The sequence below is a fragment of the Puma concolor genome, chromosome D4 (genome assembly GCF_028749965.1).
Source record: "Puma concolor isolate L17-30 chromosome D4, mPumCon1.1.hap2, whole genome shotgun sequence".
NCBI classification, from domain to species: domain Eukaryota; kingdom Metazoa; phylum Chordata; class Mammalia; order Carnivora; family Felidae; genus Puma; species Puma concolor.
Window position 1 is genome coordinate 40,459,307 of NC_141679.1, and position 13,183 is coordinate 40,472,489.

At 36.1% G+C, this 13,183-nt stretch overlaps 1 protein-coding gene across 7 annotated transcripts in view; it reads right to left on the reverse strand.

Annotated features, from left to right (window-relative positions):
• ZDHHC21 (zDHHC palmitoyltransferase 21) overlaps positions 1–13,183 on the reverse strand; it is a 93,055-nt gene that overhangs the window by 54,389 nt on the left and 25,483 nt on the right. For all 7 annotated transcript variants that reach the window (XM_086685321.1, XM_086685319.1, XM_086685322.1 and 4 more), the window contains one exon: positions 11,969–12,107. In XM_086685321.1, coding sequence (XP_086541447.1) covers positions 11,969–12,107 — 139 coding nt within the window. The remainder of the gene's footprint in view (positions 1–11,968; positions 12,108–13,183) is intronic.

Consider the following 13,183-nt stretch of genomic DNA (forward strand, 5'->3'; position numbering starts at 1 on the left):
TGAACAAGACAATAAAACTGCTGCCAGGCTGTGACCATTTAAACTCAAAGTGACTGGGGGCGCCTGGGTGGCTCAGTCGGTTAAGCGTCCGACTTCAGCTCAGGTCACGATCTCGCGGTCTGTGAGTTCGAGCCCTGCGTCGGGCTCTGGGCTGATGGCTCAGAGCCTGGAGCCTGCTTCCGATTCTGTGTCTCCCTCCCTCTCTGCCCCTCCCCCGTTCATGCTCTGTCTCTCTCTGTCTCAAAAATAAATAAACGTTAAAAAAAAAAAATTAAAAAAAAAACCTCAAAGTGACTGAACCATTCTTAGAAATAAAAAAGGGTTAAATCTTTTACTAAATGCTATAATCTTCATAAATAATGAGCTGTATAAAACAAATTTACTGAGGATATATATTCAGTAGACCTGGTATTGCAGGGCAAGGTTAAGAATTATTAGAAGGTTTCTGTGTTCCATGTAACCCTAAAAGCACAGGGATATACTGACACACAGAACTGACAACTGTTAGAATGACGTGGCATTCTTAAACTGTCTATTTTTTCCCCCTACAAATATAAACTAATTGTGTATCTGACACTATAACTTCCAAGCCAAAAAAAAAAAAAAAAAAAATTTACCAAGGGATGACATCTCCACTACCATTTCAGGGTCCATGAACAAAAATGCCAATTACCATCATATTAGCATTAAAAGTCATTTTCATTTCACTGTATCCTGAATTCCAAACTATACTTGGCTATTCTCAACTATTTTCCCCCAAATCCAAAAAGTTAAATACATATTTCAGCAATTTTATCCATTCTAAAGTGACCATATGACTTTATAGACATCAAAAAACAAAGGTTATGGAGCAAATTCTAAAATATTTTTTAAATAGCAATAAAGCATTCAGGACACTTTAAGATTGGTTATATAGAAAGATAAACTATAAAGAGATTAACCAGTATTCGAAGCTACCTGCAATCCAATCTTCTGGCTATTTCTATTCTTTGTTAGCCAAAAGCTAGGCAAATAATCCTGTGGCATTGTTATACCTGACATCAAATCTTTAGCAACGCTACTAGATATGAGCTAATTGGAATAATAATAATGTATCTTCCTCGAAGAGTTAGCTGGACTGCTAAACATTATTTTCCTTCTCTGAATATTGGAAGCATTCACTTTTTGAAATTCTCTCCCTTCCTTCCCCCTTCTGTCACTCTCCCCATACATAGCCTTAAATGTAATTCACAGATTAGTTTCGGGCCTTCGCAAAAAACTAGGTATAAAGGAACCAGTTGGAAATTATGTGAATCTACTTCATCTAAAAAGAATTTAAAAGATGTCACCTTAGAACTAACGTGGTTATGACACAAATTATTAGTTGCAAAATCTCTATACTAATAGCTACAAAGTTTTTATTTCAAAAAGAAAACAACCTCTGATTTTCTCACATAGGCAGACAGTATTGCGTACAATAAGAGACTGCAAGTAGGTACAAATTTTAAAAAAATATTTAAACCACTAAAATGCCTTAATAAGGTCTATTTTGACAGTCTTCATATTAGATAAGCTATTAAAAATAGGATATCTTGGGGCACCTGGGTGGCGCAGTCGGTTAAGCGTCCGACTTCAGCCAGGTCACGATCTCGCGGTCCGTGAGTTCGAGCCCCGCATCAGGCTCTGGGCTGATGGCTCAGAGCCTGGAGCCTGTTTCCGATTCTGTGTCTCCCTCTCTCTCTGCCCCTCCCCCGTTCATGCTCTGTCTCTCTCTGTCCCAAAAATAAATAAACGTTGAAAAAAAAAAAAATTAAAAAAAAAAAAAATAGGATATCTCAATGAAAAATGAAACAGCGAAATATGAAGTCACCAATCAGGAGATTTCAATGAGCTTTCTCCATAGAACAGATTTTGTGACACTCCAGCATTTTTTAATCTGTACATTTTTAAATTAATAATGCTACGATAAAATTGTTAGGACAAAAAAATGCCCTTAGGGAAAAATACAAAAAGTACAATAGCACCTGGAAAGAATACTGACTTAGAGACAGCAAGAAATGGGCTGAAATCACACCTGCCAAGTGGTAACTCTCAGACTGGACAAGTTTCAGACTGCTCTGAATCTCAGTCACCTTATCGGTACAATGGGAACCATGCTACTTATCCTCGCAGGAATATTTTAAAGGAGTTGACATTTTCCACTAATCAAATGTTTACAGCTCCAGAATAACAGCACGTAAAATTCATGAAAAATATGACTAATGATATATTTATGAATCTATGAATAATAAATTTTTTAAAGTATACTAAGTATAGTGATACTTCATATTTAATTATAAAGCTATATTTTTCTAATATTGGTTTTGGTAAGCTAGCACACAATAAAATGAAATACACTGTTATGATTTAATAACACGCCATATGACAAGTGCTTATATTAAAAACAACTATGTGAAAAAGTCAAATATGAACACTGGTCACAGAAATTTCAATTTAACATCCATCTATTTTATGCATTTAAAATGCCAAATCATTCCCCTCATCTACAGGTTTTGAAATCTTTAAAATGATTTCATCCCAATCACTAAAGTAAGACATTAGTTTCAAGAGGGGTTTTAAAAGTAAAATTTAACATTATATTGGCATGATAAGTGCAAATGATGGTCAAACTAATTTGACATCTAACATTTGAAAAACTTGTCCAAAATGTTTAAGATGAAAGCCTATGATCTTCATTGATTTTGGATTCTGTGATTTTAACCAAAATGTTTAATTTTGATTCCCTTTTACTTAGATACCTATTAAGTTTCTGCAGTTGTTCCAGATAAATGTATTTTTTGTCTATCCAGAGTATTTTGAGATTATTTTAGCTAGTATTTACAAAGAAAATAGTAATACTAATTCATTTTAGGTTCTTAGGCCTTCTTTAGTATAAAACTTAGGATATTTATCAATATTTACAGCTTAAAAATATATTCTTACTATGGGCATTGATTCCTGCTGAATAAATTATCTCCTTAAGTTCTTACTACCTCCTTCCCTCCTTAAAGGATATATTGAAATATTTCCTCAAAGCTTCACATAGTAAAAATATACATTTTTTAAAGTTCATGACAGGTGGATATTTTAAAAATAAAGATTAAGAAGAAACCCAAAAAGCACGGTTACTCTAAAAAAAACAACAGGGCAAATGCAAAGCAGTTAAAACAATCCAGCACAGAAAGAACTCTCTTGACAGGAGGAGGTTACTAGAAGAGAAATGGAAGAAAACCAGGGTTCCAAGCCCTTCACTTCCCAGAGTTTGTGAACGGCATGCTTTCTCTCTCAAGGCTCTCTTCCTTGAGCTTAACCAAGATGTACCAATTTTCTACTGAATACAGGTGGAGTGCCTTTACAACAAAGTGTAAATGACAATTCATTTCTTCTTTTGTTTAATTAATAAACACTCTCGGCTTAAAAACAAACAAACGAAACAAAAACCGAAGGAAGAGTCGTTAACACTTTCTTTTCCCACCCAGAGAACCAGCACTCAGCTTTAGAATTTGGCTGGCAAAGATACGATGCTGCCATCTACCAACCCGAAAGGGTATAAAGAAGAACACAGACTAGAGCTTTCACTTCTTTGGCTGACAGAATACAGGGTCAGAGGCTATGGCATGCCTTAATTGTGCTAATATTTCCACAAGAACGATACACAGTGATCATTAATACAAGCTCCAAAGATAATTAGGGACACTGGGGGACTTTTATTCCACATCTCAAATAACTGACACTATCTGGCCAGCTTTACAGGTTTCTGACACTATCTGGCCAGCTTTACACACCAAGTGAAGAGCTGGATATAGTTTGGTTCGTGCGCTTTAGAGAAAAATCAAAAGGACACATGGGGGAGGGGAAGGAAAAAAAAAAAGAGGTTAGCGTGGGAGACAGCCAAAGCATAAGAGACTCTTAAAACCTGAGAACAAACTGAGGGTTGATGGGGGGTGGGAGGGAGGGGAGGGTGGGTGATGGGTATTGAGGAGGGCACCTGTTGGGATGAGCACTGGGTGTTGTATGGAAACCAATTTGACAATAAACTTCATATATTGAAAAAAATAAAAAATAAATAAAATAAAATAAAAAGACACAGCAAAAACTTAGAAAAAAATTGATGGGGCAGCATTGTCCGAAAAATGGTCCACTACAAAACGTTATTTTTTTTTTTTTAATGTCAATGATAATAATGATGACTTTTGCACTGAAATTACTGGTATTTTTCCTACCTTTATTAAAAAAAATACAATAAATGTCATCATTAAAAGAAGCGTTGTAGCAAGAACAAGGTTCTATTATTTAGCCTTAGAAACATTTGCTGTACAGTATTATTAGTATTTTAGAGCAGACTTGACCTTAAAACCAATTGTTTCCATTATTGCCTTTAGTTGTCCTCTTATTCAACAAGGACTTCCTTCATGTCCTCGTCTGGTTAATCTCCACCTATGCTGAAAGCCCATCCCAAGTCTCATTCCCTACAGTACAACAGTGCTAGAGCACAGCGGCTAGAGCAGCACTGTTCTGTACAACCCCATAGGACACCTTTCACATAGACTAGGATGTGAGTGTTATCTCCTGGAGTTGTGCAGACAACACTGATAAGAATCACTTGGGAAGAAATTTTTAAACAAAATGCTACTGCCAATGACACCTGTGAGGGAAAACATTTGGGGAAAGAACAAGGAAAAGGTACAATCCACAGTAAACACCTAAGGTTTTCGACTGAGACTCATGAAGGGCTACATCGTAAGAGAGAAGGCAAACTGAAAGTAGTCCTTCGCAAAGACCAAACCCAGCAATTATAAATCCTTACAAAACCTCAATAAATGCAATGTTATCTTCAAAAGAACTGCTGTATTAAGACCAATGTTCTATTATTTAGTCTTAGAAATATTTGTCATACAAACCCTTCGTTGGACCGAGATGAGCCTTCTCTTACTGCCTGTCCAAAAAAAGTAAGTAAATCATATCTTGAAAAAATAAATAAATAAATAAAACAGATCTTCTACAGTTTGTCATATAAAATGGCTGGCATCCAACAAAATTTATCAGATATGCCAGAAGAAAGGAACAAATAATTGGAAACTAAGAGAGACAGAAAAAAAGAGTCAACAGAAACAGACCCACAAGTAGATCTCAATATTGAAATTGTCAGACGTAGACATTAAAATAACTTTAATTAAAATGTGCACAAGTATAGAAGATAAATAGGAGAATTTCACCAAACTAGTGATCTATGAAAAAGGGATCAATGAAAATTTTGACAGTGAAAAATTCTAAGTGAATGAATAACTCAGTGGAGGGGTTTGACAGAGCAGAAGAGCTGATCAGTAAACCAGAATAAAGGTCAGTAGAAAACAGCCATCTGAAACACAGAGAAAAAAATAAAATACAGAAAAGACTGTGAAAGGTATGCAGTGCAGTGAGACCTCATGTACACAAAATGAGAAAATCAGAACCGTAAAAGCAAAGTTTGGCAGAAGCAACATTTGAAGTGATATAGGCAAAGAAAGGTCTGTAACTTAAGAAAGACTTCAAGCCAGAGTTTCAAGAAATTACATAAACTCTCAAATAGGAAAGATGCAAAGAAGACAGTGAAGCACAATACAGAATAACTGAAATATAAAGACCAAAAAAGAAGGGAGTGCCAGTCCAAGGTGGTGACATGTGAGGCTTCTGAACTCAACTCTTTTCACAGACACACTGGATCTACTGCTACACATGGAACAATTCTCTTTGAAAGAAACCCAGAAACTAGCTGAGCAATTCCTACACAACAGTATACAACACAACTACAGAAAATCATCAAATCACAAAGAGAGCAAGAGAAGAAGGGAACAAAGGAATTATAAAACAGACAGAAAACAATTAACAATAGGGAAAAAGGAACTGCATACCTATTAACAATTACTTTAAATGTAAATGGACAAATACTCCAATCAAAAGACAAAGAATGGCTGAATAGATTTCACCAAAAAAAAAACAAACAAACAAACAAACAAAAAAACCCTCAACAATATGGTGCCTATAAGTGACTCACTTTGGCTTTAAGGACACACAGACTGCAAGTAAAGAGATAGAAAAAGATACTTGATGTAAATGGAAACCAAAAGTAAGCAGAAGTAGCTATACTTTTATATCCGACAAAACAGACTTTAAGCCAAAGACTATATTAAGAGACAAGGAAGGTCAATATAATGATAAAGAGATTAATTCAACAACAGGATATAATATTTGTAAATATTTATGCACACAACATAGGAATACCTAAATACATAAAGCAAATATCAACAGACCTGAAGGGAGAAATAGGCAGCAATACAATAATGGCAGGGACTTCAATACTCCAGTTTCAACAACGGATAGAACATCCAGACAGGAAATTAAGAAAACACTGGACTGAAACTACACATTAGAGCAGACAGACATTTATAGACCATCCCACCCAAGAGCAGAATATATAGTCTTCTCAAACATAAACAGAACATTCTCCAGGGCAGATCACATGTTAGGCCACAAAACAAGTCTTCATAAAGTTGACTGAAATCATATCAAACATCTTCTCCAACCACAATGGTATGAAACTAGAAATCAATTACAAGAAGAAAACTGGAAAATTCACAAATACGTGGAGATGAAACAACATACTACTGAACAACCAATGTGTCAGAGAAGAAATCAAAACAGAAATCAAAAAAACATCTTGAGGAAAATGAAAATAGAAATTGAACACACTACAACTTAGGAGACACAGCAAAAGCAGTTCTGAAAGAAGTTCACAGCAACAAATTCCTAAATTAGGAAAAAAGAAAGATCTCAAACCACCTAACTTAATACCTCGAGGCACTAGAAAAAGAAGAAACTAAGCCAAAAGTTAGGAGAAGGAAAGAAATCATGATAATAAGAGCAGAAATAAATGAAATAGGGCTAAAAAGACAATAGAGAAGATTAAGGAAACTAAAAGCAGAGTCTTTGAAAAGATAAAGAAAATGGATTAATCTTCAGCTAGACACACTTAAAAAAGAAAAAGAGGACTCAAATCAAATCAGAAAGAGGAGACATTACAACTGACACCATACAAACATAAGAATCATAAGAGACTACTATACTATAAAAATGATATAGCAATAAATGGGACAACCAAGAAGAAAACAGATAAATTCCTAGAAACATATAACCTATCAGAACTGAATCATGAAGAAACAGAAAGTCTGAACAGACCAATTACTAGTAAGGAAACTGAATCAGTAATCAACAGCCACTCAACAAAGAAAAGTCCAAGACCAGACAGCTTCACTGGTGAATTCTACCAAACACTCAAAGAAGAATTCTCAAACTATTGCAATCCTTCTCAAACTATTACAAAACCTGAAGAGGGCATACTTTCAAAAATCACTCTACAAGGCTTGCATTAACCTGCTACCAAAATCAGACAACATTAGAATAAAAGAAAAGCAGGGGCACCTGGGTGGCTCAGGCAGTTAAGTACCTGACTTCAGCCCAGGTCATGATCTCGTGGTTCACCAGTTCCAGCCCCACGTTCAGCTCAGTGCTGACAGCCTGGAGCCTGCTTCAGATTCTGTGTCTCCCTCTCTCTCTCCCCCTCCCCTGATCTATCTCTTTCTGTCTCTCTCTCTCAAAAATAAACAAACATTAAACCAAAAAATTTTTTTAAAAAGAAAATCACACAACAAAATCCCTGATGAACACAGATGTAAAAATCCTCCACGAAACATAAGCAAAGTGAATTCATCAATACGTTAAAAAAAATCATACACCATGATCAAGTTGAATTTATTCCAGGAATACAAGGATGGTTCAACATCTGCAAAACAGCGTGATACACCACATTAATAAAATGAAAAAAAAATCACGATGATCTCAATAATGCAGAAAAAAAGCATTCTACAAAATTCAACATCCATTCATGATAAAAAGTCTTAAAATTAGGTGTAGAAGGAACATATCTCAACATCATAAAGGCCATATATGACTAGCCCAGAGGAACATCATATTCAATAATGAAAAGCTGAAAGCTTTTGCTCTAAGATCAAAGACAAGGATGTCCACTGTTACCACTTATTCAACTTAGTACTGCAAGTTAGAGCAATTAAGCAAGAACAAAAAGGCATCCAAATTAGAAAAGAAGTAAAACTTTCTCTCTTTGCATCTGACATGATATATATAGAAAAACCTAAACACTCCACCAAAATCTGTTAGAACTACTAAATGAACTGAGTAAAGTCGCAGGATACAAAGTCAATATACAAATATCGGTTGTGTTTCTGTAAACTAATAACTATCAGAAAGAGATTTAAGAAAATAATCCCATTTATAACTGCATCAAAAAATACCTTGGAATAAATGTAACTAATGAAGTAAAAGATCTGTACAGTAAAAACCAAGACACCAATGAAAAAAATTGAAGAAAACACTAATAAAATGGAAAGCTATTCTGTGCTCATGGATTGGAAGAATGAAATATTCTTAAAATGTCTACTACCCAAGCAATGTATAGATTTCAATGCAAACCCGACCAAAATCCCAATGGCATTTTTTTCACAGAAACAGAACCATCCTAAAATTTGTACAGAATAACAAAAAACTCTGAATAACCAGTCCTGAGAAAGAAAAAGAAGGCTGGAGGCATCACTTTCTGATTTTAAACTATATTAAAAAGCTTTAGTAGTCAAAACAGTATGATACTGGTGCAAAAACAGACACATAAATCAATGGAACAAAACAGAGAACCGAGAAATAAACCCATGCATATATGGTCAATTAATTTTTGACAAAGGGGCCAAGAACAGTCAATGGGGAAAGGACTATCGCTTCAGTAAATGGTGCTGGGAAAACTGGACAGCCACATGCAAAGAATGAAACCACACCTCTAATCTTCTACATAACTCAGCTTCTCTGCACTTTTTCTACTTTCTTCCTACATTTTGTATCTCCTAACAAACACTTACTATTCTGCTGGTCTTTTGTCAACATTCAGTATGCATTTAAATATTTATCTAATAAAATCATGTAACATATAATATTTATATATATATCTAAGGATTCAAATATTACCGCCTAGAACCAGTTTTCCCATTTAAAAAAGTGATTCTTTCTCTAACTGGCAGAAATTTTCCAAAGTTTCTACCTTTCATTTGGAGAGGGAAATCAGTTTGTAATTTCAAATGTCTTAATCCTTCAGTTAAACATTACCATTATATTCTTGATTATCGAAATTTCTTTAGTCTATCATTGGTCTCCCAGTAATACTGTTAAAGGGTCTGTAAAATTTTCATAAAATTTAACAGGCCAAAGAAAAGCTGTTCCCTCTTTTTGAGAGCTTTTATAAAGTCAAACATAACATAAACTGAATGTCTATTATATATCATACTTTCACATGTGTTATCTCATTTAATCTCTTTTATTATTCACATTTTCCAGAAGAGAGCACTGCAATTCAGAAAAGCTAAACATGGTGTCAAAGGTTATACATAAAGTAAGAAAAGTCAGGCTTTGATCTTAAGTGTGTCTGCTCACAAAGCCAAGATCATTCTACTACCAGGGGTTGGCAAACTCAATATAGAGCGCCAAAGAGTTAACATTTCAGGCTTTTTGGGCCAAATGTCTCTGTCACAACTACTCAACTCTGCTGTTGTAGCCCAAAAGCAAATGTAGACAATATGGAAACAAATGTAAATAGGTGTGTTTCAGTAAAACGTTATTAATAAAAACAGGTGAAGGGTCAAATTTAACTCAAGGTCCATAGTTTGCCAATCCCCTCCACTTTCCTACAATGCAAAAACCCCTATTGGGTTTTCATTAACGCCACTAAATTTTATCTCTCTTCAAAAAAGTATGACCCTGGTCTCACTGAGAAACTAAAACAAAATTCTTTTTAATGTTTGTTTATTTTTGAGAGAGAAAGAGAGACAGAGTGTAAGCAGGAGTGGGGCAGAGAGAGAGAGAGACACAGGATCCCGAGGCAGGCTCCAGGCTCTGAGCTGTCAGCACAGAGCCTGATGCAGAGCTTGAACTCATGAACCCCAAGATCGTGACCTGAGCTGCAGTCAGATGCTTAATCGACTGAGCCACCCAGGCGCCCCTCACTGGGAAATTTTATTTGAATGCTTTTCTTACGAGGCTCGATTATTTGAGATAGGTCACTCTTGGAGGAATACGTTCAGCCTTTTACATAGTCTAACTATAATGCCAATTATACCAGAAATCAATCTATAAATAAGATGAAACATGTCTAAAACTACAGTACTGGCATGCACTAAATTCTCAGTGTGAAAAAGTCAAACACCCATAAAGTTCTCCCTGTTGAACTTTTTTCAGTTAGTATCTAATTTCAGTTGCTCAATCTATAGGAAATACACATAATCACAGGGCCCCGCCGACATACACAGCCAAGCAACAATAGCAAATATCCTTTTAGTTATACAAAATGATCATCTATACTAAAATTATCTAAATACGCTGAACTTAAAGACCTTATTCTTTTTTTTTTTTTTTAATTTTTTTTTTCAACGTTTTATTTATTTTTTTTGGGACAGAGAGAGACAGAGCATGAACGGGGGAGGGGCAGAGAGAGAGGGAGACACAGAATCGGAAACAGGCTCCAGGCTCCGAGCCATCAGCCCAGAGCCTGACGCGGGGCTCGAACTCACGGACCGCGAGATCGTGACCTGGCTGAAGTCGGACGCTTAACCGACTGTGCCACCCAGGCGCCCCAAGACCTTATTCTTTAGAGAGACCTCCCACTCCCTTATTCTAAAACTTAATTAAATGTACCACCACTGAAATTGTTATTATTTAATACAAAGGATTCAAGCAGTATGAAATGACATGAACAGGAAAGAAAAATTCCCCTTCTCCATCAAGGACTGTGGTCTTTCTCCTCTTTCTTCTACCCTACCTTCCTTCCTCACGTGTGCACATGCACCCACACCCTTGTGCATGCTGTCGTTCCGTGTTGTCTACCTGCCTGCCTCTTTCTCGGTCTCGTCTGTGTGTGTGTGTGTGTGTGTATCTCTCCCTCTCTCACACACACACACACATACACACACACAATTTCAAAACACAATCCAAGTCCAAATTATGCACAAGATCAGGCTTCAATACCAACCGTATACACAAAACACAGAGGGGAAGATTCAAAAACACAAGATCAGATTCAAATCCCAGTTCTACAACTAAAACCAGCTGAATACTCACTTACTAGCTTTGTGCCTTCAGTAACTACTTAATTAATCTCTATTAGTCTGTTTGCTCATCTACAAAACTGGGGGACACTGTACCCACCTCACGTGGTTGTTTTGTGCATTAAAGTGAGAATTGGAACAACATGCCCACTGCATGGTGTTGGTACTTGGTCAAGTACTTAAAACTTGTTGCTGCCAACCACCCCTACTAGCATTATTTGGGGCAGGTCTTACTAAGATCTATTGTTATTCCTGTATACAGTGGGAAAAGCACTCCTTCCGATGGTATATACGACAATAACTTTTTAAAGAACCTTGCAAATTCTTATCATAATTGTTTAAAGTCAAAGGGAAAAAAGGTCCTTTTTCTCAAAAACTTAACATTCCCTTGAGAAACTTTAAAAAATTGAAGTCTGTTTTTATTCCTGAAAAGAAATGAGAAGTTAACATTTTTCACTTTCTCCCTCATTATCGTAGATATTCTTAAACCAAAACATACATATTGAAAGACCTCGTATGTTGCTTTTTAAAGAAAGTCACTCAACACTAATAAATAATCATAAATGGATTTGGTTAAAAGGGAATGTCAGATTAGAGTCTACTTTCTCAACCCCAATACATTCTCAAATTCACCAAGTTTGGAGTATATTTTTGTTGTTTTTTGTTTCCAATCCTCTGCACTTAAAGGAACCACATGTTAATAACTGTATGCTACAGCTGTTCTAACATCAGTGAACATGAACATTTCTTACCAAGTTACGCTTTTTTAGTGGAAGAAAGTAATAATAGTGGCAGAAAGAAAACATCAGTGCGTAGGAAGTAAGAAGTTCTGTGTAGAAACACAACTGCAGAAAAAGCCAATGATTATCTTCGCCAACACAATTGTTAATCCTGAAGAAAAAAATGAAAACAGAAACAATATTTTCAACTTTAATAAAATGTTAACCTTGGGGCTGGTAAAAATAAACACAAACAACTTCATATTATGCTTGACTTCCCGGAGATATGCTAACATCACCTAAACCTAAAAGCAAACCGTGCATAGGAAAAGCTACACTACAAATATGCCTCCTCACATTTGTAAAGCACTTTCTACTTGACAAAAAGGAAGTCCGTGGAGATGATCTGCCTTCAAGTCACAACCACCCAGTGTGGCAGGAAGAGCAGATGGCAGTCTCCCCGTTTCACTGATAGGGGAGCAGGAACAAAGGAGTTAAGACACTTGCCAGAGGAAGAGACAGTAGCCAAGAAAACAAGAGCCTTCTATATATCGCTCTCCCATTCCAGCATTCCAGCTGTGGAGAGCAATTCGAACGATTGGAAGCAAAAGAACTTAAAACCTGCCGCTTTGACATTACTGCTAAGCATTCGCAATTTTTCTTACTTTTAAAATCCACCCTTAGTTGCTGGAAATAAACACATATCCAAAAGTATTTACAAATTCTCAGAGCTACACTTCCACCAGGACAATAGTGAACCATAACCAGGAAAAATAATTAACGTTATCATCCTAACATTTTCAAGGCTAATGCAAACTCAATATTTTATCGTTCCAAATTTATTTATCATACCCCAATTTTCAAAATATTTTACAACTCCAGCAGAAAACCCTAGCCCAGAACCATAATTTACTTTTACAAATGTTTTCATTTCACTATAGCATTATACTGCCATTGTTTGGGGGGGAGGGGGGGAGATACAACAGGTTCAGTTCCTAACAAATTGTTGTTTTAAAGGTGTATCATTGAAACTACTTTTTAAAATCAGACATAGAATGAAATGGAAAACCTGCAGAAGCATTTCCTAAACTTAAGATCTCAGGCTTTGTAAACACGAGAATGCCTGGGTTTTGCTACTCGCAAGCAGGGCTTTCTTTCGCAAGCAGGAAGCGTGCTCGTGTGTGATCTCAAACACACTCTTCACCAGCTGTTGCTTCCATGACTTCTGCTCACCCCATTCTCCTCGTC